This window comes from Ranitomeya variabilis, chromosome 1, assembly GCF_051348905.1.
Source record: "Ranitomeya variabilis isolate aRanVar5 chromosome 1, aRanVar5.hap1, whole genome shotgun sequence".
Taxonomy (NCBI): Eukaryota; Metazoa; Chordata; class Amphibia; order Anura; family Dendrobatidae; genus Ranitomeya; species Ranitomeya variabilis.
The window spans coordinates 686689932-686715287 of record NC_135232.1 but is presented as its reverse complement, the minus strand read 5'-3'; the positions used below and the strand labels follow the sequence as shown (position 1 = coordinate 686715287).

Sequence of the window (25356 nt, the reverse complement as noted above, 5' to 3'; positions counted from 1 at the left end):
ACTAATTGTCATCACTGTCCCCACTGAGGCTCACAATCTACATCCACATGCAGCAGTGACTCTTTACCCCTTTAAGGACAGTTATTGTATTGTAAACTGAGAAATACTTCTGTACACAGTGATGATTGTAGTTTTTCTGTGGCCTTAGGCATAAAGTAAAATGTCACTCCCCACCAAATGGGAAATAGGAAGAGAAATAAATTTTGACATTCGAGTTTTCTGTTAGTCCTTGCTTGAATGCTTTCGCCAAACTAATACAAATCCATCACCACTACTGGTTCTGACAGCTTCCCCTCCCTTCTCCCACAGTTAGAAAAAGCAGAAGGGAGCAGGTTGTACACAGAGTTCCAGTAGAGAGGGGAGAAAGCATCTACAGTCTCTGGGAGAGAAGAGAAAATAGGATATAAAATGGACAAAAGAACATAAACAGGAAATAAGTGCAGGATAGTAGATGTGCTGATATAAAAGCTAATGAAGATAGCGGTACCCTGGATACACACAAACCCTTACATCCAGTATGTATTACTACGAGAGACACATAGGCTGAATGTGAAATCTATATTACTGGAAGACACACTCCAACAAGAGAAAAATCTGAAACTTAGATCAGACTGCAAACCACATATCAGCGGGTCTGAAATTTAATGAAGCAGTGAGAATTGCAGACTGAAACATTATTACAATTATAGTAACTAAAGGTAAACACCAACATGTATTTAAAAAATAATTTTCTTCATGCTAAAGGAGTCCATAGCATTTAAGGTTATGGTATTAAACCAATTAATAGTAGAAATCTTGATGTCCCGCCGGTCAGGACACTTCCTAGTTATGCTTCCACTTTTTTTGGTTAGTAAATGCTATTATTGTATTGATTACTCCCACATCCAGGACTATTTGCATACACAGAATATTTGGATTATACATCTTGCTTAATGCACAGAATCAATTGCCCAAGCCTTTTGTTTGATGGCGACTTAAAGGGAACCTGTCACCACGTTTTTGGAAGATGGGATAAAAATAGCGTTAAATAGGGGCAGAGGTGGGCGTAACATTAGTGTGTTTGTTATGCGTTTATTACCCACCTAAGTTGCCGAAATACCTTTGCAAAGTCTCCGTTTTCGCCTGTCAATCAGGCTGGTCTGGTCAAAAGGGCGTGTTGTCTTCCCCCAGATTTTGCGTAGTTTTCCGTTGGTGGCGTAGTGGTGTGCGCATGCCCAAGGTCCCGAATCCTCTGCCAGGGGATTTAAAAGAGCGCGCTGTTCGTTATTTCATTGGTGATCGGTGGGCGCGGCCATCTTCCTTTGGCCGCGCGTGCGCAGAAGCGGCGCTCTGCTGGCCGCGGCTTCAGGAAAATGGCCGCTGGATGCCGCGCGTGCGCAGATGGATATCGCGGCGGCCATTTTCCTGAAGCCGCGGCCAGCAGAGCGCCGCTTCTGCGCACGCGCGGCCAAAGGAAGATGGCCGCGCCCACCGATCACCAATGAAATAACGAACAGCGCGCTCTTTTAAATCCCCTGGCAGAGGATTCGGGACCTTGGGCATGTGCACACCACTACGCCACCAACGGAAAACTACGCAAAATCTGGGGGAAGACAACACGCCCTTTTGACCAGACCAGCCTGATTGACAGGCGAAAACGGAGACTTTGCAAAGGTATTTTGGCAACTTAGGTGGGTAATAAACGCATACCAAACACACTAATGTAACGCCCACCTCTGCCCCTATTTAACGCTATTTTTATCCCATCTTCCAAAAACGTGGTGACAGGTTCCCTTTAAGCCAATTTCAGATCAACAGTGGAAAAGGGAGAAAGTATCTAAAGTCTCAGGGAGGGCAGAATAAGCAAGCTACAAAAAAGGGAACATTACCAAACTTGTGTTTCTATATATTAGGGAGCTAGGAGAGATGATTGTCAACTGAACAATAGTTTGACTAAGAACTAGCATGTATGGACAGCTTTGCTTTATATTATACTAAAACAGTGGAGGTAACAGACATTATAAACTAATAATATAATTTACCTCTATCTCTTCAATTTCTTGCTCTAATTCCATCACATTTAATATGATAGGTTTTATGGAAAACTTTTTGATGTTCTTCTTCAGATCTTCTACGTATAACTCTTGTGAGTTCATTTCTGGTTGCATTTTTGGATCTTCCTTAACAAACATAAGCTGAAAAATAAACAGAAAAAAATCTGAAAAAAAGTACAAAAATTCTGGAAACATTCTGGATCCCACTGTTGCAAAAAGTAATGTTTACTAATGAAATGTATGATTAAAATGACCAACTTATAGGAAAAACTCAAGAAAAAGCTTCCATCAATTAATTTCTAAAAATGACTTTGATCAACATTTGGAGAGCATCAGAATCAATATACTGTATTTCATTAAAAGTGAAAAACTAAAAAAGCAGGTAACAAGTCACAGGGTTTTATGTTCAGGTGCGTTGGCTTAGCAGTGATGGGATATTCTTTGGAACATTTTTTGGATGTGGATGTGGTACTTGGGAAGAAAAAAACAACAAACAAGCTGTATGAAATGTTAACCAAGGTGATGACGGCTCCGCTGACACTACTTACTTCATCCAATATTTGTCAGCTTATGAGTTAAAAACAGAAGGAAGGATGTTACATGTGGAAAGGTCATATTATACCATATTGTGATATTAGAATATAAAATTGCAAGAAATTGTAGGTTTTCTCTAATAGCCAGTAATAAGTCTCCTGATCAGCTGTCTGGACAGGGGGCAGCAAAACTTCTCAAAAAACAACCCCCTTTATACAGACCATACTCCCTCTGAAAGATTTTCAGTTTCATCCTATACTTTGTATACTCGCTATTTTATTTGAAGACCCCTCTAGATGATCATTTTTCAATGTGATTTCGGGTGATCGCTATATTCATGTAAGCTCACATTCATTCAGGTCACGTTTTGTCTAGTAGTGGTTATGTGTATACAACAGCAGCACGATAAAGCCGACATTTTAAGAGGCGATTCATATGGGACATTCTACTGTGGTAACCTCATCTTCCTCCTCATTTCTGCCTGTTGGCATATTGTAAGTATTCACTATTTTTTCATTTGCATATTTGTCTTTTTGATAGATTTGCATATTCCTTGTATTGCATGTCTTTGTTTGTATCTTTAAGTAGATCTTTTAGACCTGATGTGAATGATGTACTAACTTTGAAATGATAGAATGGTTTTAGAATCAGTCTAGTCTGACTGGCATCTCCTCAGTGTTCCTCCTTCCTGCTTTAGCTGAATCTCTGCCCAGCTAGCCTGACATACTCTCAGTGTTCCTCTTCCCTGCTACTATTGAATCTCTGCTCAGCTAGCCTGACATACCCTCAGTGTTCCTCTTCCCTGCTACTACTGAATCTCTGCTCAGCTAGCCTGACATACCCTCAGTGTTCCTCTTCCCTGCTACTACTGAATCTCTGCCCAGCTAGCCTGACATACCCTCAGTGTTCCTCTTCCCTGCTACTATTGAATCTCTGCTGAGCTAGCCTGACATACCCTCAGTGTTCCTCTTCCCTGCTACTACTGAATCTCTGCTCAGCTAGCCTGACATACCCTCAGTGTTCCTCTTCCCTGCTACTACTGAATCTCTGCCCAGCTAGCCTGACATACCCTCAGTGTTCCTCTTCCCTGCTAATACTGAATCTCTGCCCAGCTAGCCTGACATACCCTCAGTGGTCCTCTTCCCGGCTACTACTGAATCTCTGCTCAGCTAGCCTGACATACCCTCAGTGTTCCTCTTCCCTGCTACTACTGAATCTCTGCTCAGCTAGCCTGACATACCCTCAGTGTTCCTCTTCCCTGCTACTATTGAATCTCTGCTCAGCTAGCCTGACATACCCTCAGTGTTCCTCTTCCCTGCTACTACTGAATCTCTGCTCAGCTAGCCTGACATACCCTCAGTGTTCCTCTTCCCTGCTACTACTGAATCTCTGCCCAGCTACCCTGCCATACCCTCAGTGTTCCTCTTCTCTGCTGCTCAATCTCTGCTGAGCTAGCCTGACTGACATACCCTCAGTGTTCCTCTTCCCTGCTACTACTGAATCTCTGCCCAGCTAGCCTGACATACCCTCAGTGTTCCTCCTCCCTGCTTTAGCTGCATCTATTCCCACCTATCCTGACATACACTCAGTGTTCCTCTTCCCTGCTACTACTGAATCTCTGCTCAGCTAGCCAGGCATACCCTCAGTGTTCCTCTTCCCTGCTACTACTGAATCTCTGCCCAGCTAGCCTGACATACCCTCAGTGTTCCTCTTCCCTGCTACTACTGAATTTCTGCCCAGCTACCCTGCCATACCCTCAGTGTTCCTCTTCTCTGCTGCTGAATCTCTGCTGAGCTAGCCTGACTGACATACCCTCAGTGTTCCTCTTCCCTGCTAATACTGAATCTCTGCCCAGCTAGCCTGACTGACATACCCTCAGTGTTCCTCTTCCCTAGTGCTGAATCTCTGTCCAGCTAATTTGACTGACAAATCCTCAATGTTCTTCCTCCGTGGATGCTGAAACTCTGCCCACCAAGTCTAACATATCTTAAGTGTTCTTTCTCCCTTTCCCTGCAGAATCTTGGCCCATGTAGGTTGTCTGACACATTCTCAGTGTTCCTCCTCCTTGCTGCTCCTGGATATCTACCTACCCCTACCTATCCTTACTGACATATCCTCACTTTTACTTCAACCTGTTGCTGATTCTCCTCAGTGTCCCTCTTGCTGCTGCTGCTGAATCTCTCACTGCTCAGTACAAGCTGCCACTGTCAGTCAGACTGGATGGGTGGGTGGTTAGGAAAAGACTAAATTTACTAGGGCTCTCTCATTCTATATTTGGATGAATAAAAATGCTAATTTTTAATATCACGATTTTGCAGTCACAAAAACAATAGTACAATACAAACTAAGTACCCAAGTGATATTAGGTCAAATACATCTATTTAATAACATATCTAGTTTGCATTGTGTAATCTGATGAGGGATCTGCCTAAAAGCCCATTCAGGCTTTTACTGCACAGTGCACTGTAGCTTTTTGCACTTCAGACTATTTATTTGGCTATTGTGCACTTAAACTTTTCACTCTTAGAATATTGCTCTTCCTACATTGGATCGGTATATACGTTTTAATTTATGGTCATGGATCTTAATTTATTCTATCAACTTTGGAGAGTATCTTTTATGAGGAACCCACAGTTTTCAATGTTTTGTCTGGTTTCAAGAAACAGAGTTTTAGTGGCATCTTTTATATTGCCCTCTTGCTTCTCTAATGGAGCACACTTTTTTGAGCATAATTGATTTGTCGTCCTCATAGGATTGTTGGGTGGTGCCCGTCAGCCTTCGTGTATATGTTTCAGTACAGTAATTATTAGATGTGCCCATTTCTTCAATCAAATTACGATTTGTAAGACATCTAAACCATGTCCGGTTGATTTTGATGTAAACAGGACCTGTGTTATATATTACATAAATAGGTAGTTGTCATACCTGGTGTAAATGCCGCTGTTCTCTTGAATCCGGCGTTGTTTTTCTTTTGTTCCTGCGCCTCTCCGTTCCCGAGATATGGCCTCTTATTTACCGTATAAAAATATAGTCTTAATATCCAAGTGGGCGTGGTTGTCAACACTTTAGGATTCTTATAGAGAACCACACCCTCTTGGATAAAAGACTAGACTTACATGCAGAGAAGAAGGGGCCATATCTCAGGAGCGCAGAGGAGCAGGAACAAAAGAAAAACATCGCCGGATTCAGGAGAACAGTGTGATTTACACTAGGTAAAAAAGTACGGTACATATATTTATGGAAGGTGACAGGTCCTCTTTAAAGGGAATTTTCAATAAAAGCCAAGGCTACTTACATATAATTGGCCAGACTCAAACTCTTATTCGTTATGACCCTATACTGTGGCATCCAGCAAAGCGTCATTTATGTCAGAATGGACACAGTTGGCGCAGTGTCAGATATCACAGTGGAGAACATATATATATATATTACCTTAAACTTGGCACCGAGCTTTTCCAGAGTTTTTTCTTGCAATAGCTCATCTCCCAAAATGTGTGAAATTTGTGAGAAAATCTCTAGCGCCTCCTGCTGGTATGCTGTGATATGAGGCTGAAGGTCCTTTGAAAGTCTCTCATGTTCTGTCTGGACACCATCAGGTGTTGGTTCTGGAGCATCATGCGCCGAGGTTTGCTCGTCACAGTCCAATTCTAGATCCTGTTTCATAAACAGAAATAAGAGAATAATCTTCAAAACCAATCATATAAATAAGAAGTATTGCCAGTGTGTCAGAAATGTACATACAAGTTGAAAAAAAAAGTATATATATTTATATATACACACATTTTTAATTCATTTTTTAATAGTTTCACTTGCAATTTCCAGATAGAATATTATTACGATGAGCTTCCCTTTGTGCCTGACGTAACTGGATGACTTTGAGTGTTAGAGAACCCGAGGTGTCAGGCTGTTATTACTGAGCGTGCGCAGACATCAGACATGGGCACTTTGCATTGCATCTTGTAGTATATGGAGTTAATTCGGGTAATGGTCCAGCTGGACTTCCTGATCTGCTCAGGGGTCAAAGCTGGAGTTTTTGTGTCCCATTTTATACAGAAGTACCGGGGGCTATAGAAAAACCAACTGAGGTCCCATAAACAGTACATGGCAATGCAACTGGAGCCCTCAAATCTCCATGACTTTTTTTCTTTTACTGCAGGGATTTCCCACAAAATACATTTCTCCCGTGTTTATTAGATAAATGTATGACTGCTGGAGACAGTTGCAACCTCTACTGATCCCAAGAATGGGGTTTGTCCAAGTCATTTGTGTGATTAGAGCGGTTGTGCACTGGTCCATTCACATCTATGTCCTCCATCGCTCATCCATTCACACAGTGGTCTTTGGAATCAGTAGGGTTCAGAATCCCCTCCTATGACAAAGGCCTTTAGCAGAAAAACCTCTTTAAAGTGAGTTTTCACAAGGGATTCATATTGACACCAACAGCTAGGACCACAATCTGGACATGAGGACTAACAGGTTCTAGGCTCTATTTGCAGTAGAGAGATTATCATCCATGTGCAGCCATAAAGGCAACATGTAAGTCCAGTTCTATAACTTCCTTTAATTTATTGATTAATTATTCAGAGGCAAAGGAGTAACGTTAAGCTTTTGAGTCCTGAGGCAAAATCTGACTTCCTGGATCCCTGGAAGAGTTGTCATGTTTCCTGGGTGTCTGGTTCCAGTGTCATCTGCTGCGTCCTCCTTCTCTCTGTTCCTTGTTGTGTCAGGTTGCTGTGGAACCTCTAAGTTCACTCTCTCAAGCTTTAAGCCGCCTGAGTATTCAGGTAGTTGGCATCCTCATTGCTGCTGTGAAAAGCTACTTAATCTTGAACCGCCTGACATTCCCAGCTCTGCTACCTCACTATGCCAGCTCTGAATTATTGGAATCTGCTGCAAACTCAACACTGCAATACTGGACTCTGCTGCATACTTAGCTATGCTACTTTGTGGCATGAACTCTGCTACTTCGCTGGACCATTTGTGCTGTGGTACAACTCAATTTTGCTACCCTGCTTTCTCCACAATTAGTGAACGCTGCTATTTTGCTGGACCCACTCTGCTCCAGAACTTTCTATGCAACGTCTCTCTTCTACCCTGGTTTGTCATCGCTGAGTCCACCCTTCTCATACGTAGACTATAACTCTACAATACCAGCTGCCGTCATGTCACGACCGTCTTTGCTGTTCCAACTGAATAAAGCTGCTTGATCAACGCTGCCTGCCTATGTTGCACTACAGCTGCCCATCTGGTCCAAGGGCTTTAAAAGGATCCTCCTCGCCAGGTCTGGGGTCAATAATTATTTTGGTTGTGCGATTATAAGAGTCATATACACTAAGTAGGATTCAAATGCATTAGATTGGGGGGCACTGTCCACATAAACCAGTGAGATAAACATCAAAAACTTCTTGCACAGCCTGACTCAGGCATTAATGATATAATGCTTCTCAGAAATACTCTGCTGTAACTTCCTAGAAGTTGGCAAGTATCTATGAAACTGCTGGAATTAGATAGGGACTTGCTTTGGGGGTCTCAGCTGCCAGAACCCACAATATGCCTTTAGGGCCAGGTTGATATCACATTTCTAACACGTCTGGGTTTCAGCCTGAAGCCCTAAAAAAATGTGTTTCAGACGACCAAAAGAGCCATTAACTACAATAAGACAGATGGATTAACTTTATCCTCCATCTGGCCCCACTGCAGCACTGTACATCTTGATAGGTGGGCAAAAAAGTGTGATTTACCATGCTTTTGTGCCCACCATAAAAAAGACGGACACTGCCAGGAAAGGAGTCCTGACAGATTACAAAGTGGTTATGTTTGCCTTATTATATTGACATGCCAAAAAGATCAATGCGGCGCTTCAACCAGATCACTACGCAGCCACATTTCTTCTATGGGCCTTGCCAAAAATATCAACATTGCTCACATTTCAGAATTTACTTTTGGATGAGCTCAAATTGGTTTGTGACACTAACGGCAAAAATAAAGTGCAATGCAACAATTAAATACCAATATAGAGCAAGCCAATAATCAATCATTTGCGCCATGAAAATCAGTGGATTAGTTTGTATATGTAACAAATCCAAACATCTCCTGGCATTTAGAAGTAACGCGTTTTAGGAACCTGAAGATTTTTACCACAATATTAGACAGAAAAAATGAAAAAATGTAAGAAGCCAAATAGAAAGTAAAGGTCAGCTTTAAACATATAACTCCCGCTAATTATAGACTGGCACGGACACTGGCATACGCTGACAGGAGATTAAAGACGGAACAAGCAGAATTCTTACCTTAACCTTATTTATAATGATAAGCTTTTCCCCGTCGTCTGGGAGCGTTTCATCCCTTTTCTCCACTGTGGTTATCAGAAGGGAATCATTGTCGCTAACAGCCATGGCGTTTGTGGAGGTCTCTGGTGGTCTGGATAAAGAGAGTGGGTAAATTATCCATGATTTGACAGACTGAATCAGGAATATGAAGGCTATGGCATTTTGGGAGTGGAGAAGTGTGGAGCTGTCAAGGGCATAGAAGCAAGTTTTTTTGAACAACTGTTTCAGCTCATAGGAATAAAAACACCAAAGTGTATTATAGTGATTAAAGAGGACAGGTCACTTGCTAGAAATAAAATGAGTTAAATATCTTCCCCGAGTTCCCCTGATTCTGACGCTTTTTTTTGTTTTGCGCTGCGTCGCTCCATTGCAGAGATATTCACATTTGTTGCTTTTGGAGCGCAGTATGTGAAATCTCTGCTTGTTATATAACTGGGTGTTTCTTCAGAGTCCTCATTCCCAGACATTGCAAATCACAGCTCAGCAGCTGATCTACAGAAGTCATCTCGTGAGCGATGATTGGCAGTGTCTGGTGAGGAGGGGTGAAAGGTCACATCCCAAAAAGAATTTTGAAGAAATGCCAAGTTAGTCTGCAGGCAGAGATTTCACATACTGCTCTCCAAAAGTAACAAATGTGAATATCTTAGCAATGGAGCAACACAACGCAAAACGGAAAAAAGCGCTAGAATCAGCAGAGGTCAGAATTCTGCTGCGCTTTTCCATTTTGAACTGCGTCACATTAATGTCTATGCATTTAGAATAAGACGTGATAAAAACTCCAAGGAGGTGTAATGTGAAGGTGTCTCAATACTTTAGTCTATTTAGAATATATATACACATATACATACATATATATATATATGTACGGTCCATAATTATCATTTCACCAATCTTACCATCACCTGTACAATAAATTCTGCCCGACATCATCATGTTCTGAAAGCGTTAAACGCGAGCCAATGTAATATCCGAGAGCTACTTCCTCTTTTAGCCCCAATCATCCAAAAAAAAAAAAACCTCAATCTTTCACGAAGGAAAATTGTTTCGGTGGTTATCTTCAGTTGTACAATGTCACAATGAGACAGTTTCATTATTTCGATAATGGGTCTGTGATTCACCCAGGAAACTTTCAAAAGAACTCTTTATGCAGATTTTCCATGCTGGGCATTTAGTATTTCTAATACACAGATTACTCGACAGCGTGACCTGTACTTGCCTCCTGGAGGAATTACCGTCCTGAAGAAGTGTCTGCGGTTGACCACTGGCCTCTCGCTGTCCCGCTTTTGCTTCCTGTAAAGATTTTCTCTCGGCGGCGTCTCCGGAGCTGTCAATCAGATCTACATAATGCTCCTGGTGAATACTCTCGCCGGCTGCGCTCTGTCAGGAGGATTAAACAGCATTAATGGGGAAACTTTCAGCAACTCAGAAAGTAACTTTCTTCACTTTATGTCTACGGCACAGAACGCGGACAGCACTTTATATGGATGGCAACCCCATGGGTCAAGATCAAACTGGCAGACTGGAGATCAGCAACCTTAGACCCGCCGGCTGCCAGGAAGCTACAACTACCAACAATCGCCTGCTAGGGTGGAATGAGAGTTGTAGCTCCACAGATGAAGTTTGCCGATCCCTGGATTCTAGGATCCTCCGATGGGCACAGGCGCTATCACGAGACTGAACCCCATTTGGTGGCAACTTCGGAGGCCCTCACCTGCCATTGTAATAAAATTCATAGTGGGGGGGCGCTCTCTCTCACTTCCATTAGTCAGCAATCTCCCGCGACTCCTCCATACACCTAACGCTCCCAAGTACTCTATGAGAGTGCTGCTGTTTATCAGTGGCTTATCTTAGTGCCAAACTAAAGGATCGACTGTGAAATGCAGCATGCCCCATCCTTCTGTCCCCTAACATCATCTGTCCAGGGAGGATTGGGAGGTCACCATACACATTAGACTGTCGTCTGATCCTGTGATTGGGTCAGGTTTAAGCTATTGGCCAAATGCTCATTAATTCAACAGCAACTCCCCCAACTCCCTTATACATATGCACGCTCGGTTCAGCCGAGCGTGTATGTATTCTATATGGGAAGAGGGCCATCATAAAACATTTCTGGGAGAATAAAAAGTTGGCTAAATCAGCAGATTTTGGCAGCACGTGCCACCCTACGGGGGTTTCTCGACATTCCCACGACAGATGATACAGGATCAGCGTACGCATCCAGCAAACATGGGCAAATGCTTCCCAGAGTGGCCAGATTTCCACTGACGATATCCACTGTACCTACATGTATGGCAGATGTGGCCACTGTATGTGAGGAGCAGGCTTAAGAAAGGAGCATACTCACATACAGCGCGGGTGCTGACCACAGTACAGGTCCTTCTCAAAAAATTAGCATATAGTGTTACATTTCATTATTTACCATAATGTAATGATTACAATTAAACTTTCATATATTATAGATTCATTATCCACCAACTGAAATTTGTCAGGTCTTTTATTGTTTTAATACTGATGATTTTGGCATACAACTCCAGATAACCCAAAAAAGCTGTCTCAATAAATTAGCATATTTCACCCGTCCAATCAAATAAAAGTGTTTTTTAATAACAAACAAAAAAACCATCAAATAATAATGTTCAGTTATGCACTCAATACTTGGTCGGGAATCCTTTGGCAGAAATGACTGCTTCAATGCGGCGTGGCATGGAGGCAATCAGCCTGTGACACTGCTGAGATGTTATGGAGGCCCAGGATGCTTCAATAGCGGCCTTAAGCTCATCCAGAGTGTTGGGTCTTGCGTCTCTCAACTTTCTCTTCACAATATCCCACAGATTCTCTATGGGGTTCAGGTCAGGAGAGTTGGCAGGCCAATTGAGCACAGTAATACCATGGTCAGTAAACCATTTACCAGTGGTTTTGGCACTGTGAGCAGGTGCCAGGTCGTGCTGAAAAATGAAATCTTCATCTCCATAAAGCATTTCAGCCGATGGAAGCATGAAGTGCTCCAAAATCTCCTGATAGCTAGCTGCATTGACCCTGCCCTTGATGAAACACAGTGGACCAACACCAGCAGCTGACATGGCACCCCACACCATCACTGACTGTGGGTACTTGACACTGGACTTCAGGCATTTTGGCATTTCCTTCTCCCCAGTCTTCCTCCAGACTCTGGCACCTTGATTTCCGAATGACATGCAAAATTTGCTTTCATCAGAAAAAAGTACTTGGGACCACTTAGCAACAGTCCAGTGCTGCTTCTCTGTAGCCCAGGTCAGGCGCTTCTGCCGCTGTTTATGGTTCAAAAGTGGCTTTACCTGGGGAATGCGGCACCTGTAGCCCATTTCCTGCACACGCCTGTGCACGGTGGCTCTGGATGTTTCCACACCAGACTCAGTCCACTGCTTCCTCACGTTCCCCAAGGTCTGGAATCGGTCCTTCTCCACAATCTTCCTCAGGGTCCGGTCACCTCTTCTCGTTGTACAGCGTTTTCTGCCACATTGTTTCCTTCCAACAGACTTACCATTGAGGTGCCTTGATACAGCACTCTGGGAACAGCCTATTTGTTGAGAAATTTCTTTCTGGGTCTTACCCTCTTGCTTGAGGGTGTCAATGATGGCCTTCTTGACATCTGTCAGGTCGCTAGTCTTACCCATGATGGGGGTTTTGAGTAATGAACCAGGCAGGGAGTTTTTAAAAGCCTCGGGTATCTTTTGCATGTGTTTAGAGCTAATTAGTTGATTCAGAAGATTAGGGTAATAGGTCATTTAGAGAACCTTTTCTTGATATGCTAATTTATTGAGACAGGTTTTTTGGGTTATCAGGAGTTGTATGCCAAAATCATCAGTATTAAAACAATAAAAGACCTGACAAATTTCAGTTGGTGGATAATGAATCTATAATATCTGAAAGTTTAATTGTAATCATTACATTATGGTAAATAATGAAATTTAACACTATATGCTAATTTTTTGAGAAGGACCTGTATACAGCCAGCATCCAAGTCTAACTCCGTGACCAGAGCTCGCTCCATTGGCAGCAGTATAACACCATTCCTGCCATGTTTACACAATTATGAAGCCCAGACAGTGGTTGACATACAGATAATTATTTTAAAAAACTATGAAAAAAGTAAAAAAAATAAAATAATAAAGATACAGATTGTATGCAGCTGGAGCAGTGCTCAATGCACGGAGCAACCGGTGTTACACCAGGTCACGGCTCACCAGCTAACTATCCTGGATTAAACCTGTAACAAGCCGTGTGAGTGCAATCACATCATGTCCCTCGGCTGCAGAAAAGCCAGAAACCTGATACCGGGGTGCAGAGAAAACCAACACAAAGAGAAACAGAATAATGAATAAATGTGTGCCGGCCCTTATCCCGATGTATAGTGATTTTGGCGCAGTGCTGGATTCCCTAGGTATATTTGCAGGACTTGCAGCAAAACTTTTTTTTTACTTCCTTTTCCAAAATAGATGATTTGATCCCACTGGATCCACCATTAGTTATTGTGCCTGACATGCTGATATGAGCACCCCAGGATAGCTGATGCTAAATGCTGCTACCCCCAATAATCACAAATAAGGGGTCCTGAGTTACCCATTACACCTCCCCAGCAGGACCAGGTTTTACTTGGAGTGTGGTGGTGCATGCAGGTTCCTGCTCTATACAAAATATCCAAGCGCTCTCACTTGCCTATTTTTGTAACCCCATGAGGTTTGCATGGAGCAAGAGTGCGCAAAACAAACCGTTTGATGGGTCATAATGAGGATATGTCAAAGCAATAGTCACTAAAGGAAGTTTTCCCCAAATTGTCAACAGGGCACGGCAGCCCCATCTGGAAAGGTGCGCACGCTCAACCTCTGCTTCATGCATCGTCTGGTTAGATGGCTCTCCCTACCCGAGCGTGAAATACATGAAGCTGTCATGCTGGGGTGGGGAGAGCCGCCGGCCAGTCCAAGCACTGCGTTCTGATCTTGGTCCTATTTATACGGCCGTCTGACTGAGCCCATAAACTCACCAAGGCCTTTTCTTCTGCACATCGCATCACCAGTGAATATGGCTGTGTGTACACCATGCAGTTTCCCCTCACACTGTACACATCGCTTATTGCTGATGTTATTTGTGGAGCAAGGACAATGTATATCATACAATACAAAGGAGTGAAAAAAATCAAAAACACAGGCTGTATATTTGCTGCCACCTGGTGGTCAGGTTGCACAGTGCATCCGTATTTACTGTGAGGTTATATTAGAGCAAGTAACAGCGGCATAAAAAAACCCACATTTATGGTAGCTGCCACATAATCCTATATATAATGGAATATCCCAGGGATTATAACAAACACATAAAACCAGACCATTCACAGATTCCTGCTCCTGCTGATAGACTGCAATGTCATACAGTGCCTTGTGAAAGTATTCGCCTCCCTGGAACTTTTCAACCTTTTCCCACATGTCATGCTTCAAACATAAAGATACCAAATGTACATTTTTGGGTGAAGAATCAACAACAAGTGGAACACAATTGTGAAGTTGAACGAAATTTATTGGTTATTTTAAATTTTTGTGGAAATTCAAAAACGGAAAAGTGGGGCGTGCAATATTATTCGGCTCCTTTAACTTGATACTTTGTTGCGCCACCTTTTGCTGCGATTACAGCTTCAAGTGGCTTGGGGTATGTCTCTATCAGTTTTGTACATCGAGAGACTGAAATTCTTGCCCATTCTTCCTTGGCAAACAGCTCGAGCTCAGTGAGGTTTGATGGAGATCGTTTGTGAACAGCAGTTTTCAGCTCTTTCCACAGATTCTCGACTGGATTGAGGTCTGGACTTTGACTTGGCCATTCTAACACCTGGATACGTTTATTTGTGAACCATTCCATTGTAGATTTTGCTCTATGTTTGGGATCATTGTCTTGTTGGAAGACAAATCTCCACCCCAGTCTCAGGTCTTTTGCAGACTCCAACAGGTTTTCTTCAAGAATGATCCTGTATTTGGCTCCATCCATCTTCCCATCAATTTAAATCATCTTCCCTGTCCCTGCTGAAGAAAAGCAGGCACAAACCATGATGAGGCCACCACTATGTTTGACAGTGGGGATGGTGTGTTCAGGGTGATGAGCTGTGTTGCCTTTACGCCAAACATATCGTTTGGCATTGCTGCCAAAAAGTTTGATTTTGGTTTCATCTGACCAGAGCTCCTTCTTCCACATGTTTGGTGTGTCTCTCAGGTGGCTTGTTGCAAACTTTAAGCGACACTTTTTATGGATATCTTTGAGAAATGGCTTTCTTCTTGCCACTCTTCCATAAAGGCCAGATTTGTGCAGTGTACGACTGATTGTTGTTTTATGGACAGACAGTCCCACCTCAGCTGTAGATCTCTGCAGTTCATCCAGAGTGATCATGGGCCTCTTGGCTGCATCTCTGATCAGTCTTCTCCTTGTTTGAGATGAAAGTTTAGAGGGACGGCCGGGTCTTGGTAGATTTGCAGTGGTATGATACTCCTTCCATTTTAATATGATCGCTTGCACAGTGCTCCTTGAGATGTTTAAAGTTTAGGAAATAATTTTGTATCCAAATCCGGCTTTAAACTTCTCCACAACAGTATCACGGACCTGCCTGTTGTGTTCCTTGGTCTTCAGATGCTCTCTGTGCTTCATACAGAACCCTGAGACCATCACAGAGCAGGTGCATTTATACGGAGACTTGATTACACACAGGTGGATTATATTTATCATCATTAGGCATTTAGGACAACATTGGATCATTCAGAGATCCACAATGAACTTCTGGAGTGAGTTTGCTGCACTGAAAGTAAAGGGGACGAATAATATTGCACGCCCCACTTTTCAGTTTTTGAATTTCCACAAAAATTTTAAATAACCAATAAATTTCACTCAACTTCACAATTTTGTTCCACTTGTTGTTGATTCTTCACCAAAAATTTACATTTGGTATCTTTATGTTTGAAGCATGATATGTGGGAAAAGGTTGAAAAGTTGCAGGGAGTCAAATACTTTTGCAAGGCACTGTATATCCCTGAGAGTTACTATGGGGGAGGCAGCGTTTGCAGACTCACCTGGTCCCTTGTGCCTGACATGACACATAAGAAATCTGTATAATATAGATTTGGAATCAGGGGGCCACAAGTGACGCCTCTGCACGTCATTACTAATCTTTACCTTCGCACTATGACTCTTTGTGTCGGACTTTTGCTTCGATGTTGGTTCTTTTAACGATTTTCTTTCCACTTTTTGTTTTTCTGCTGAACCCGCATTTAACTTTGGGGGAAAAATATGGAAAATGAATGTTAGGAAAAATGTATAAAATTATGAACTGCCATAACCACATGGATCACAATTAATCACATGGATAATTAAAGGACTGGGTTGATTATCACAGTGGTGATGGGGTGAATTTCCCAATAATTTTCATGTATAGGAGCCTCCAATACATGAACTGCCACCAAGGCGATAGATGATAGATATTGCTATTTCATCTTCTTAAATGGGTAAAAATGTTATGGTTTACTACTCATTGCCTATGTTACTGGCCGCCGCTGGAGACTATCAGAGGTGGTCGGTTTCTTAGACAAGGAGAGCAGCACTTTACAGAGCTTGTAAGTGCGGCTCTGAAGTGTACAAATGCTCTTGTGCAAAAGCAAAAATGCCTCTGCTTTGAGTATCGGAGAGAGTACAGTGCGGGCCACCGATGTGAACTGTCAATCATAAAGAGTGTACCGCCCCTCTGCAAGCAGGAAGCTGGGCGGAGCGGTGCGCTCCTAAAAACACACCTCAAGACAACTCCCTTTAAGCGAAAGCCTGATTACAAGGTTAACTAGATTTCAAAATGGAGTTGTCTTGATGAGAAACCTCTTTAAAGACATCTGTGCCTGTTTCTAAGGACCATTGGCCATTATGTATTCTAAGCTTCCTCTAGAAACTATTTAGAGTTTGGATTTGCCCTCAACTGGAAGAATGGAAACATCAACAGAGAAGAACTGCAGCTCTGGAGCACAAACTGCTGCTCCATCATGCTGATTTATAAGATTGGCTAGGTCTAGGTTAATCAAGTCCTTTTTAAGGGTTGTCCCTTAATCATAAGGATAGGTATTAAATTGCAACTGTAGGACAACCCTGCACCGATCATGAAAACAATGTTTTAAAGTCCCCTGTGTGAATAAAGCGACAGCGCCCCAGTTATCAGGATCAGGGAACCCCCAGTGATCAGAAACTGTGGCTAGATGATACATTGTGATTGTAGGACATATTGCAGAACCTGTCACTTGCCATAAATGAGTAAATGACTACCTGGCGTAAATGCCGCTGTTCTCCTGAATTCGGCGTTGTCTTTCTTTTGTTCCTGCGCCTCTCTGTTCATGAGAAATGGCCTCCTCATTTCTGCATATAAATATTTTACAACTGGGTGTGGTCCTCACGAACACATTTCAAACAAGATTTTATGATCACACCCACTTGGATAACAAGACTAGACTTCCATACAGTGAAGAGGAGGCCATATCTCAGGAAAGGAGAGGAGCAGGAACTAAAAAAAACATCGCCGGATTCAGGAGAACAGCGGTATTTACAGTCACATATTTCTATCAGGTTACACGTCCGATTTTAGAAGAAAATGGCACAAATAACAGCAAAGTGGAAAATGTGTATATTCATTATTTATAAAAATCAATACAAAAAGCCAGTTCAGCCTGGTCTTACCTTTTTCTTCTTTTTGATTTTTGAAGTTTTCTTCTCCTTTGCATTCACAGTGTCGGTAGGTTTCAGTGCAGACTGATCTTTGGATCTGTCTGTAGGCTGCAGCCGAAGCTGAGCCACAGGTTGCTCTGAAATTTCCAATACAGGTTGTTGTACAGCTTCCAGATCTTGTACTGAATTTATAGCGAGCTGTACGGAATCTCTGACGGCATTTCTAGCTGCATCCTCTACTGAATCCATTATTGACGGCTTCATGATCGACTCCACTGATAGCAACACACACGTGTCCGTGGTGTTTGGCACTAAAGGTTCTACTGTAGGAGGTAGCGATGTAGATACTGAAGAAAATGGTTGAACAAAAGATGTTTCTGTTGGTGGTAATGTAGAATGTGTAGATATGTCCACTGTGCTTTCCTTTATTTTTGAAACCTGAGATTGAACAGAAGTTTCCTGTTTAAGGTGCACTGAAAATGTTACAACAGATTGATATAATGTGTCCATTGTAGGCATGGCATCAGAAGACCTTGATAATTCCACTGTTTGTTTTGATGGTTCCATCATGGACTGAAATAAATCTCCCTTTGTAGTCTTCATTAAAGATTTTGCTATAGACTGCACAGATGGTTCTACTGTCGGCTGAACTGATGGTTCTACGGTCAGCTGAACTGATGGTTCTAATGTTGGTTGAACTGATGGTTCCTCTGTCAGCTGAACTGATGGTTCTACTGTCGGCTGAACTGATGGTTCTACTGTCGGCTGAACTGATGATTCTAATGTTGGTTGAACTGATGGTTCCTCTGTTGGCTGAGCTAATGGTTCCTCTGTCGGCTGAACTGATGGTTCTACTGTCGGCTGAACTGATGGTTCTAATGTTGGTTGAGCTGATGGTTCCTCTGTCGGCTGAACTGATGGTTCCTCTGTCGGCTGAACTGATGGTTCTACTGTCAGCTGAACTGATGGTTCCTCTGTCGGCTGAACTGACGGCTCCTCTGTCGGCTGAACTGATGGTTCCACTGATAGCTGAACTGATGGTTCTACTGTCGGCTGAACTGATGGTTCTAATGTTGGTTGAACTGATGGTTCCTCTGTCGGCTGAGCTGATGGTTCCTCTGTCGGTTGAACTGATGGTTCTACTATCAGCTGAACTGATGGTTCTACTGTCAGCTGAACTGATGGTTCCTCAGTTGGCTGAACTGACGGCTCCTCTGTCGGCTGAACTGATGGTTCCACTGATGGCTGAACTGATGGTTCTACTGATGGCTGAACTGAGGGTTCTTCTGTCGGCTGAAGTGATGGTTCTACTATCGGCTGAACTGATGGCTCTACTGTTGGCTGAACTGATGGTTCCTCTGTCGGCTGAAATGATGGTTCCTCAGCCGGCTGAACTAATAGTTCTACAGTCGGCTGAACTGATGGATCTACTGTCGATTGAACATCTACGGTGGGCTGAACTAATCGCTCTGCTGTTGGCTGAACTGATGATACTACTGTCATCTGAAGTGATGACTGTCTTGTGGGCTGCACTGGTGCTTCATCTGTTGCCTGCATCGTTAGTTCTACTGTGGACTGCACAAATGATTCTGCTGTGGTTTGCACAGATGGTTCTACTGTATGCCACATTGATAGACTTACTGAGGTGTGCACAGATGGTTTCTCTATAGACTGCATAGATGGTTCTGCCATAGACAGAATAGATTGTTTTTCTGTTGGTTGCAGAAATGGTTCCTGCATAGACTGCATAGGTAGTTCTTCTGTAGTCTGCACAGATGGCTCATCCATAGGCTGCATAGTTGGCTCTTCTGTAGGCTCTACTGGTACTTCATATGTTGGCTGCATTGTAGATTCTACTGTGGACTGCACAGATGATTCTACTGTATGCCGCACTGATGGTTCCTTAATAGACTGCATAGATGGTTCTTCTGTAGACCACATAGATGATACTATTGTAGGTTGCCCTGGATGTTCTTCTGTTGGATGCACTGTTGGGTCTTCTATAGGATGCAATGACAGCTCTATTTTAGCCTGCATAGATGTTTTTTTTGTAGGCTTCATTGGTGGTTCTAATGTGGACTGCAAAGATGGTTCTTCTCTGGACAGCATTGATGGTTTTACTATAGGATGCAGTGCTGGCAATGATTTAGGCTTCACTGATAGTTCCACTGTAGACTGCACTTGTGGTTTTATTACTGTCTTCACTGGGGCTTCTTCTGAATACTGCAATGACTTCTTCTTTGGCAGTTTTTTAGTTTTTGTCTTAATTTTCTCAATTTTAGGAGGCAACTCTATAGACAGCACTGGTACTTCTTCTGTAGTCTGCACTGGTGAAACTGATGTAGACTGATTAGATAGTTCTATTGTTAACTGCACAGATGGTTCTATGGTAGGCTGCATTGCTGGTTTCAGAATTGTTTGTTCTGTCATTATATGAACAGTTTGCACTGACAACTCCATATTGGGTAGCTCTGATGTTTCAGCTTCAGGAAGCTTTAAAGGTTCCGTAGTTGGTTGAGTTGACGTTTCAATTGTAAGCTGTTGTGCATGTTCTAGTGTTGATTGTTCTACAGCAGGCTGTAATGAAGGTCTCTTTGTTGGTTGAGCCAAAGTTTCCAATGTAGGCTGAACTAAAGCCTTTTCTCTGTATGCATGCAATGCTGATGTCTCTGGGAGCTCCAGAGGAGATTGTACTGAGGATTTTTCTGAAGACAGTAATACAAGTTCCTTTGTAAAATGTTCTAAACTTTCTACTGGAGACTGTACTAATACATTTGCTGCATTTACTGAAGTTCCTTCTGTATGCTGCAGTGACGCACCCACCACAGGTTGTACTGTAATTTGCTCAGTGTGCTGTTTTAGAGATGACATTGTAGCCTTCACTAAATAGTCTTCTTCAGCTTTCATTGTAGTTTGCAGTGAAGTTTCTAATGACCGCTGAGGCTGCGACTTCTTCTTTGGCTCTTTTTTAGTTTTCTTGTTCTTTTTCTTCTCAATTATATGAGGCAACTCTACAGACAGCACTGATGCTTCTTCTGTAGACTGCACTGGTGGCTCTTCTGTAGACCACACTGGTGATACTGTTGTAGACTGCTTAGATGGTTCTATTATAAGCTTTATGCATGGTTCTGTGGTTGGCTGCATTGCTGTCGGCTGAACTGATGGTTCTACTGTCGGCTGAACTGATGGTTCTACTGTCGGCTGAGCTGATGGTTCCACTGTCGGCTGAACTGATGGTTCCTCTGTCGGCTGAACTGATGGTTTCTCTGTCGGCTGAACTGATGGTTCCACTGACAGCTGAACTGAGGGTTCCACTGTCGGCTGAACGGATGGTTCTACTGTCGGTTGAACATCTATTGTTGGCTGAACTGATGGCTCTGCTGTCGTCTGAACTGATGACTGTACTGTGGGCTGCACTGGTACTTTATATGTCGCCTTCATCGTTGGTTCTACTGTGGACTGCACAAATGATTCTGCTGTAGTATGCACAGATGGTTCCTCTATAGACAGCATAGATGGCTTTTCTAGCAGATACAGAGATGGTTCCTCCATAGATTGCATAGATGGCTCTTCTGTAGGCTGCACAGATGGGTCATCTGTAGGCTGCATAGTTGGCTCTTCTGTAGGCTTTACTGGTACTTCATCTGTTGGCTGCATCATTGCTTTTACTGTGGACTGTACAGATGATTCTACTGTATGCCAGACTGATGGTTCCTTAACAGACTGCATAGATGGTTCTTCTGTAGACCACATAGATGGTACTATTGTAGGTTGCCCTGGATGTTCTTCTGTTGGATGCACTATTGGGTCTTCTATAGGTTGCAATGACAGTTCTATTTTAGCCTGCACAGATGTTTTTTTTGTAGGCTTCATTGATGGTTCTAGTGTAGACTGCACAAATGGTTCTTCTCTGGACAGCATAGATGGCTTTACTATAGGATGCAGTGCTGGCAATGATTTAGGCTTCACTGATAGTTCCACTGTAGACTGCACTTGTGGTTTAATTAATGTCTTCACTGGGGCTTCTTCTGAATACTGCAATGACTTCTTCTTTGGCATTTTTTTAGTTTTCGTCTTTATTTTCTCAATTTTAGGAGGCAACTCTATAGACAGCACTGGTGCTTTTTCTGTAGACCGTACTGGTGGCTCTTCTGTAGACCGCACTGGTAGCTCCTCTGTAAACTGCACTGGTGGCTCTTCTGTAGACCGCACTGGTGGCTCTTCTGTAGACCGCACTGGTGGCTCATCTGTAGACCGCACTGGTGGCTCTTCTGTAGACCGCACTGGTGGCTCTTCTGTAGACCGCACTGGTGGCTCTTCTGTAGACCGCACTGGTGGCTCTTCTGTAGACCGCACTGGTGGCTCTTCTGTAGACCGCACTGGTGGCTCTTCTGTAGACCGCACTGGTGGCTCTTCTGTAGACCGCACTGGTGGCTCTTCTGTAGACCGCACTGGTGGCTCTTCTGTAGACCGCACTGGTGGCTCTTCTGTTGTCTGCACTGGTGAAACTGATGTAGACTGCTTAGATAGTTCTATTGTTAGCTGCACAGGTGTTTCTATCTTAGGCTGCATTGCTGGTTTCAGAATTGTTTGTTCTGTCATTATATGAACAGTTTGCACTAACAACTCCATATTGGGTAGCTCTGATGTTTCAGCTTCAGGAAACTTTAAAGATTCTGTAGTTGGTTGAGTTGACATTTCATTTGTAAGCTGCAGTGCATGTTCTAGTGTTGATTGTTCTACAGCAGGCTGTACTGAAGGTCTCTTTGTTAGGTGTGCCAAAGTTTCCAATGTAGGCTGAACTAAAGTCTCCTCTCTGTATGCATGCACTGCGGATGTGTCTGCAGGTTCCAGAGCAGATTGTACTGAGGATTTTTTTGAATCCTGTGACACAAGTTCCTTTGTAAAATGTTCTGAACTCTTTACTGGAGACTGTATTACTACATGTCCTGTATGCTCTGAAGATTCCTCTGTTTGCTGCAATGACGCACCTGCTACAAGTAGTCCTGTAGTTTTCTCAGTGTGCTCTGTTAGAGATGACATCGTTGCCTTCACTAAATAGTCTACTTCAGCCTTCATTGTAGTTTGAAGTGAAGTTTCTAATGACCGCTGAGGCTGCAGCTTCTTCTTTGGCTCTTTTTTAATTTTCTTCTTCTTTCCTTTCTCAATTATAGGAGAAAACTCTATAGACAGCACTGGTGCTTCTTCTGTAGGCCGCACTGGTGGCTTTTCTGTAGGTCGCACTGGTGGCTCTTCTGTAGACAGCACTGGTGGCTCTTCTGTAGACGGCACCATTGATAGTGCTGCTGTAGACTGCTTAGATGGTTCTATTATTAGCTTTATGGATGGTTCTATGGTAGGCTCCATTGCTCTTGGCTGAACTGATGGTTCTACTGTCGGCTGAGCTGATGGTTCCTCTGTCGGCTGAGCTGATGGTTCCTCTGTCGGCTGAACTGATGGTTCCACTGTCAGCTGAGCTGATGGTTCCTCTGTCGGCTGAGCTGATGGTTCCTCTGTTGGCTGAGCTGATGGTTCCTCTGTCGGCTGAGCTGATGGTTCCTCTGTCGACTGAGCTGATGGTTCCTCTGTCGGCTGAGCTGATGGTTCCTCTGTCTGCTGAGCTGATGGTTCCTCTGTCGGCTGAGCTGATAGTTCCTCTTTCAGCTGAACTGATGGCTCTACTATTGGTTGAACATCTACTGTTAGCTGAACTGATGGCTCTGCTGTTAGCTGAACTGATGGTTCTACTGTCGTCTGAACTGATGACTGTACTGTGGGCTGCACTGGTGCTTCATCTGTCACCTGCATCATTGGTTCTACTGTGGACTGCACAAATGATTCTGCTGTAGTATGCACAGATGGTTCTACTGTATGACTCATTGATAGTATTACTGAGGTATGCACAGATGGTTCCTCTTTAGACTGCATAGATGGCTTTTCTGTCGGTTGCAGAGATGGTTCCTGCATAGATTGCACAGATGGCTCTTCTGTAGGATGCACAGATGGGTCATCCGTAGGCTGCATAGTTGGCTCTTCTGTAGGCTTAACTGGTACTTCATCTGTTGGCTGCATCGTTGATTCTACTGTGGACTTCACAGATGATTCTACTGTATGCCAAACTGATGGTTCCTTAATAGACTGCATAGATGGTTCTTCTGTACACCACACAGATGATACTATTGTAGGCTGCACTGGATGTTCTTCTGTTGGATGCACTGTTGGGTCTTCTGTAGGATGCAATGACAGCTCTATTTTAGCCTGCATAGATTTTTTTTTTGTAGGCTTCATTGGTGGTTCTAGTGTAGACTGCATAGTTGGTTCTTCTCTGGACAGCATAGATGGCTTTACTATAGGCTGCAGTGCTGGCAATGCTTTAGGCTTCGCTGATAGTTCCACTGTAGACTGCACTTGTGGTTTTATTAATGTCTTCACTGGGGCTTCTTCTGTAGACTTCAATGACTTCTTCTTTGACACTTTTTTAGTTTTTGTCTTTATTTTATCAATTATAGGAGGCAACTCTATAGACAGAACTGGTGCTTCTTCTGCAGACCGCACTGGTGGCTCTTCTGTAGACCGCACTGGTGGCTCTTCTGTAGACCACACTGGTGGCTCTTCTGTAGACCGCACTGGTGATATTGCTGCAGACTGTTTAGATGGTTCTATTAGTAGCTTTACGGCTGGTTCTATGGTAGGCTGCATAGCTGGTTTCAGAATTGTTTGTTCTCTCATTATACGAACAGTTTTAAATAATAACTCCATATCGGGTTGCTCTGACGTTTCAGCTGCAGGAAGCCTTAAACGTTCTGTAGTTGGTTGAGTTGACGTTTCTGTTATAAGCTGCAGTGCATATTGAAGTGTTGATTGTTCTACAACAGGCTGTACTGAAGGGGTCTCTGTTGGATGAGCCAAAGTTTCCAATGTAGGCTGAACGAAAGCCTCATCTCTGTATACATGCATTGCTGATGTCTCTGGAGGCTCCAGATCAGATTGTACTGAGGATTTTTCTGAAGACTGTAACATAAGTTTATTTGTAAAATGTTCTGAACTCTCTACTGGAGACTGTACTACAAAATGTGCTGTATGCACTGAAGGTTCTTCTGTATGCTGCAGTGACGCACCCGCCACAGGTTGTACTGTAGTTTGCTCAGTGTGATGTGTTTCAGATGACATTGTAGCCTTCACTAAATAGTCTTCTTCAGCCTTCATTGTAATTTGCAGTGGAGTTTCTAATGACCGCTGAGGCTTTAACTTCTTCTTTGATCCTTTATTAATTTTCTTCTCCTTGCTTTTCTCAATTACAGGAGGCTCCTCTATAACTTGCGACAGATAATCCATTCTTTCTAAGAATCCTCTCATTTTGCTGCGATGCATGTCCATCGCCTCCTGGACCCTGGTGACTCCGTTTGTAGATGAGACCTGCTTTACATGTTCAGCTTGTTGAGCCACCTGAGCCAGATCACTCTGCAATCCTACATATTGATCCCGGAATACCTACAACACAAAGTAATTGTAAAGGATTGATTCAGTTCAAATAATAAGCTGATCACAGAGCGCTCTATTGATAAGTTTTCATCTGTGAAGCTACCTACAAGTTTTCCTGCTGCTCCCCTGCAGGGGAAACAAAGCATTACACATTTCTACTAGAATCCAATAGGCTGTTTGTGTAACGTCTGAACATGTCAGGTCCTCCAAAGCTAGAAAAACATTTTTTTTTTTATTGTAGAAGCTCTCCAGTCTAGCTTATAGTTTAGGTC

At 43.1% G+C, this 25356-nt stretch overlaps 1 protein-coding gene across 2 annotated transcripts in view; it reads right to left on the bottom strand.

Annotated features, from left to right (window-relative positions):
- SYNE2 (spectrin repeat containing nuclear envelope protein 2) overlaps nt 1–25356 on the bottom strand; it is a 424330-nt gene that overhangs the window by 204692 nt on the left and 194282 nt on the right. For both annotated transcript variants that reach the window (XM_077265969.1, XM_077265976.1), the window contains exons 42-47: nt 17615–25093; nt 16079–16177; nt 10113–10273; nt 8858–8987; nt 6000–6221; nt 2022–2174 (exon numbers count right to left, since the gene is read on the bottom strand). In XM_077265969.1, the coding sequence (XP_077122084.1) occupies nt 2022–2174; nt 6000–6221; nt 8858–8987; nt 10113–10273; nt 16079–16177; nt 17615–25093 (8244 nt within the window). The remainder of the gene's footprint in view (nt 1–2021; nt 2175–5999; nt 6222–8857; nt 8988–10112; nt 10274–16078; nt 16178–17614; nt 25094–25356) is intronic.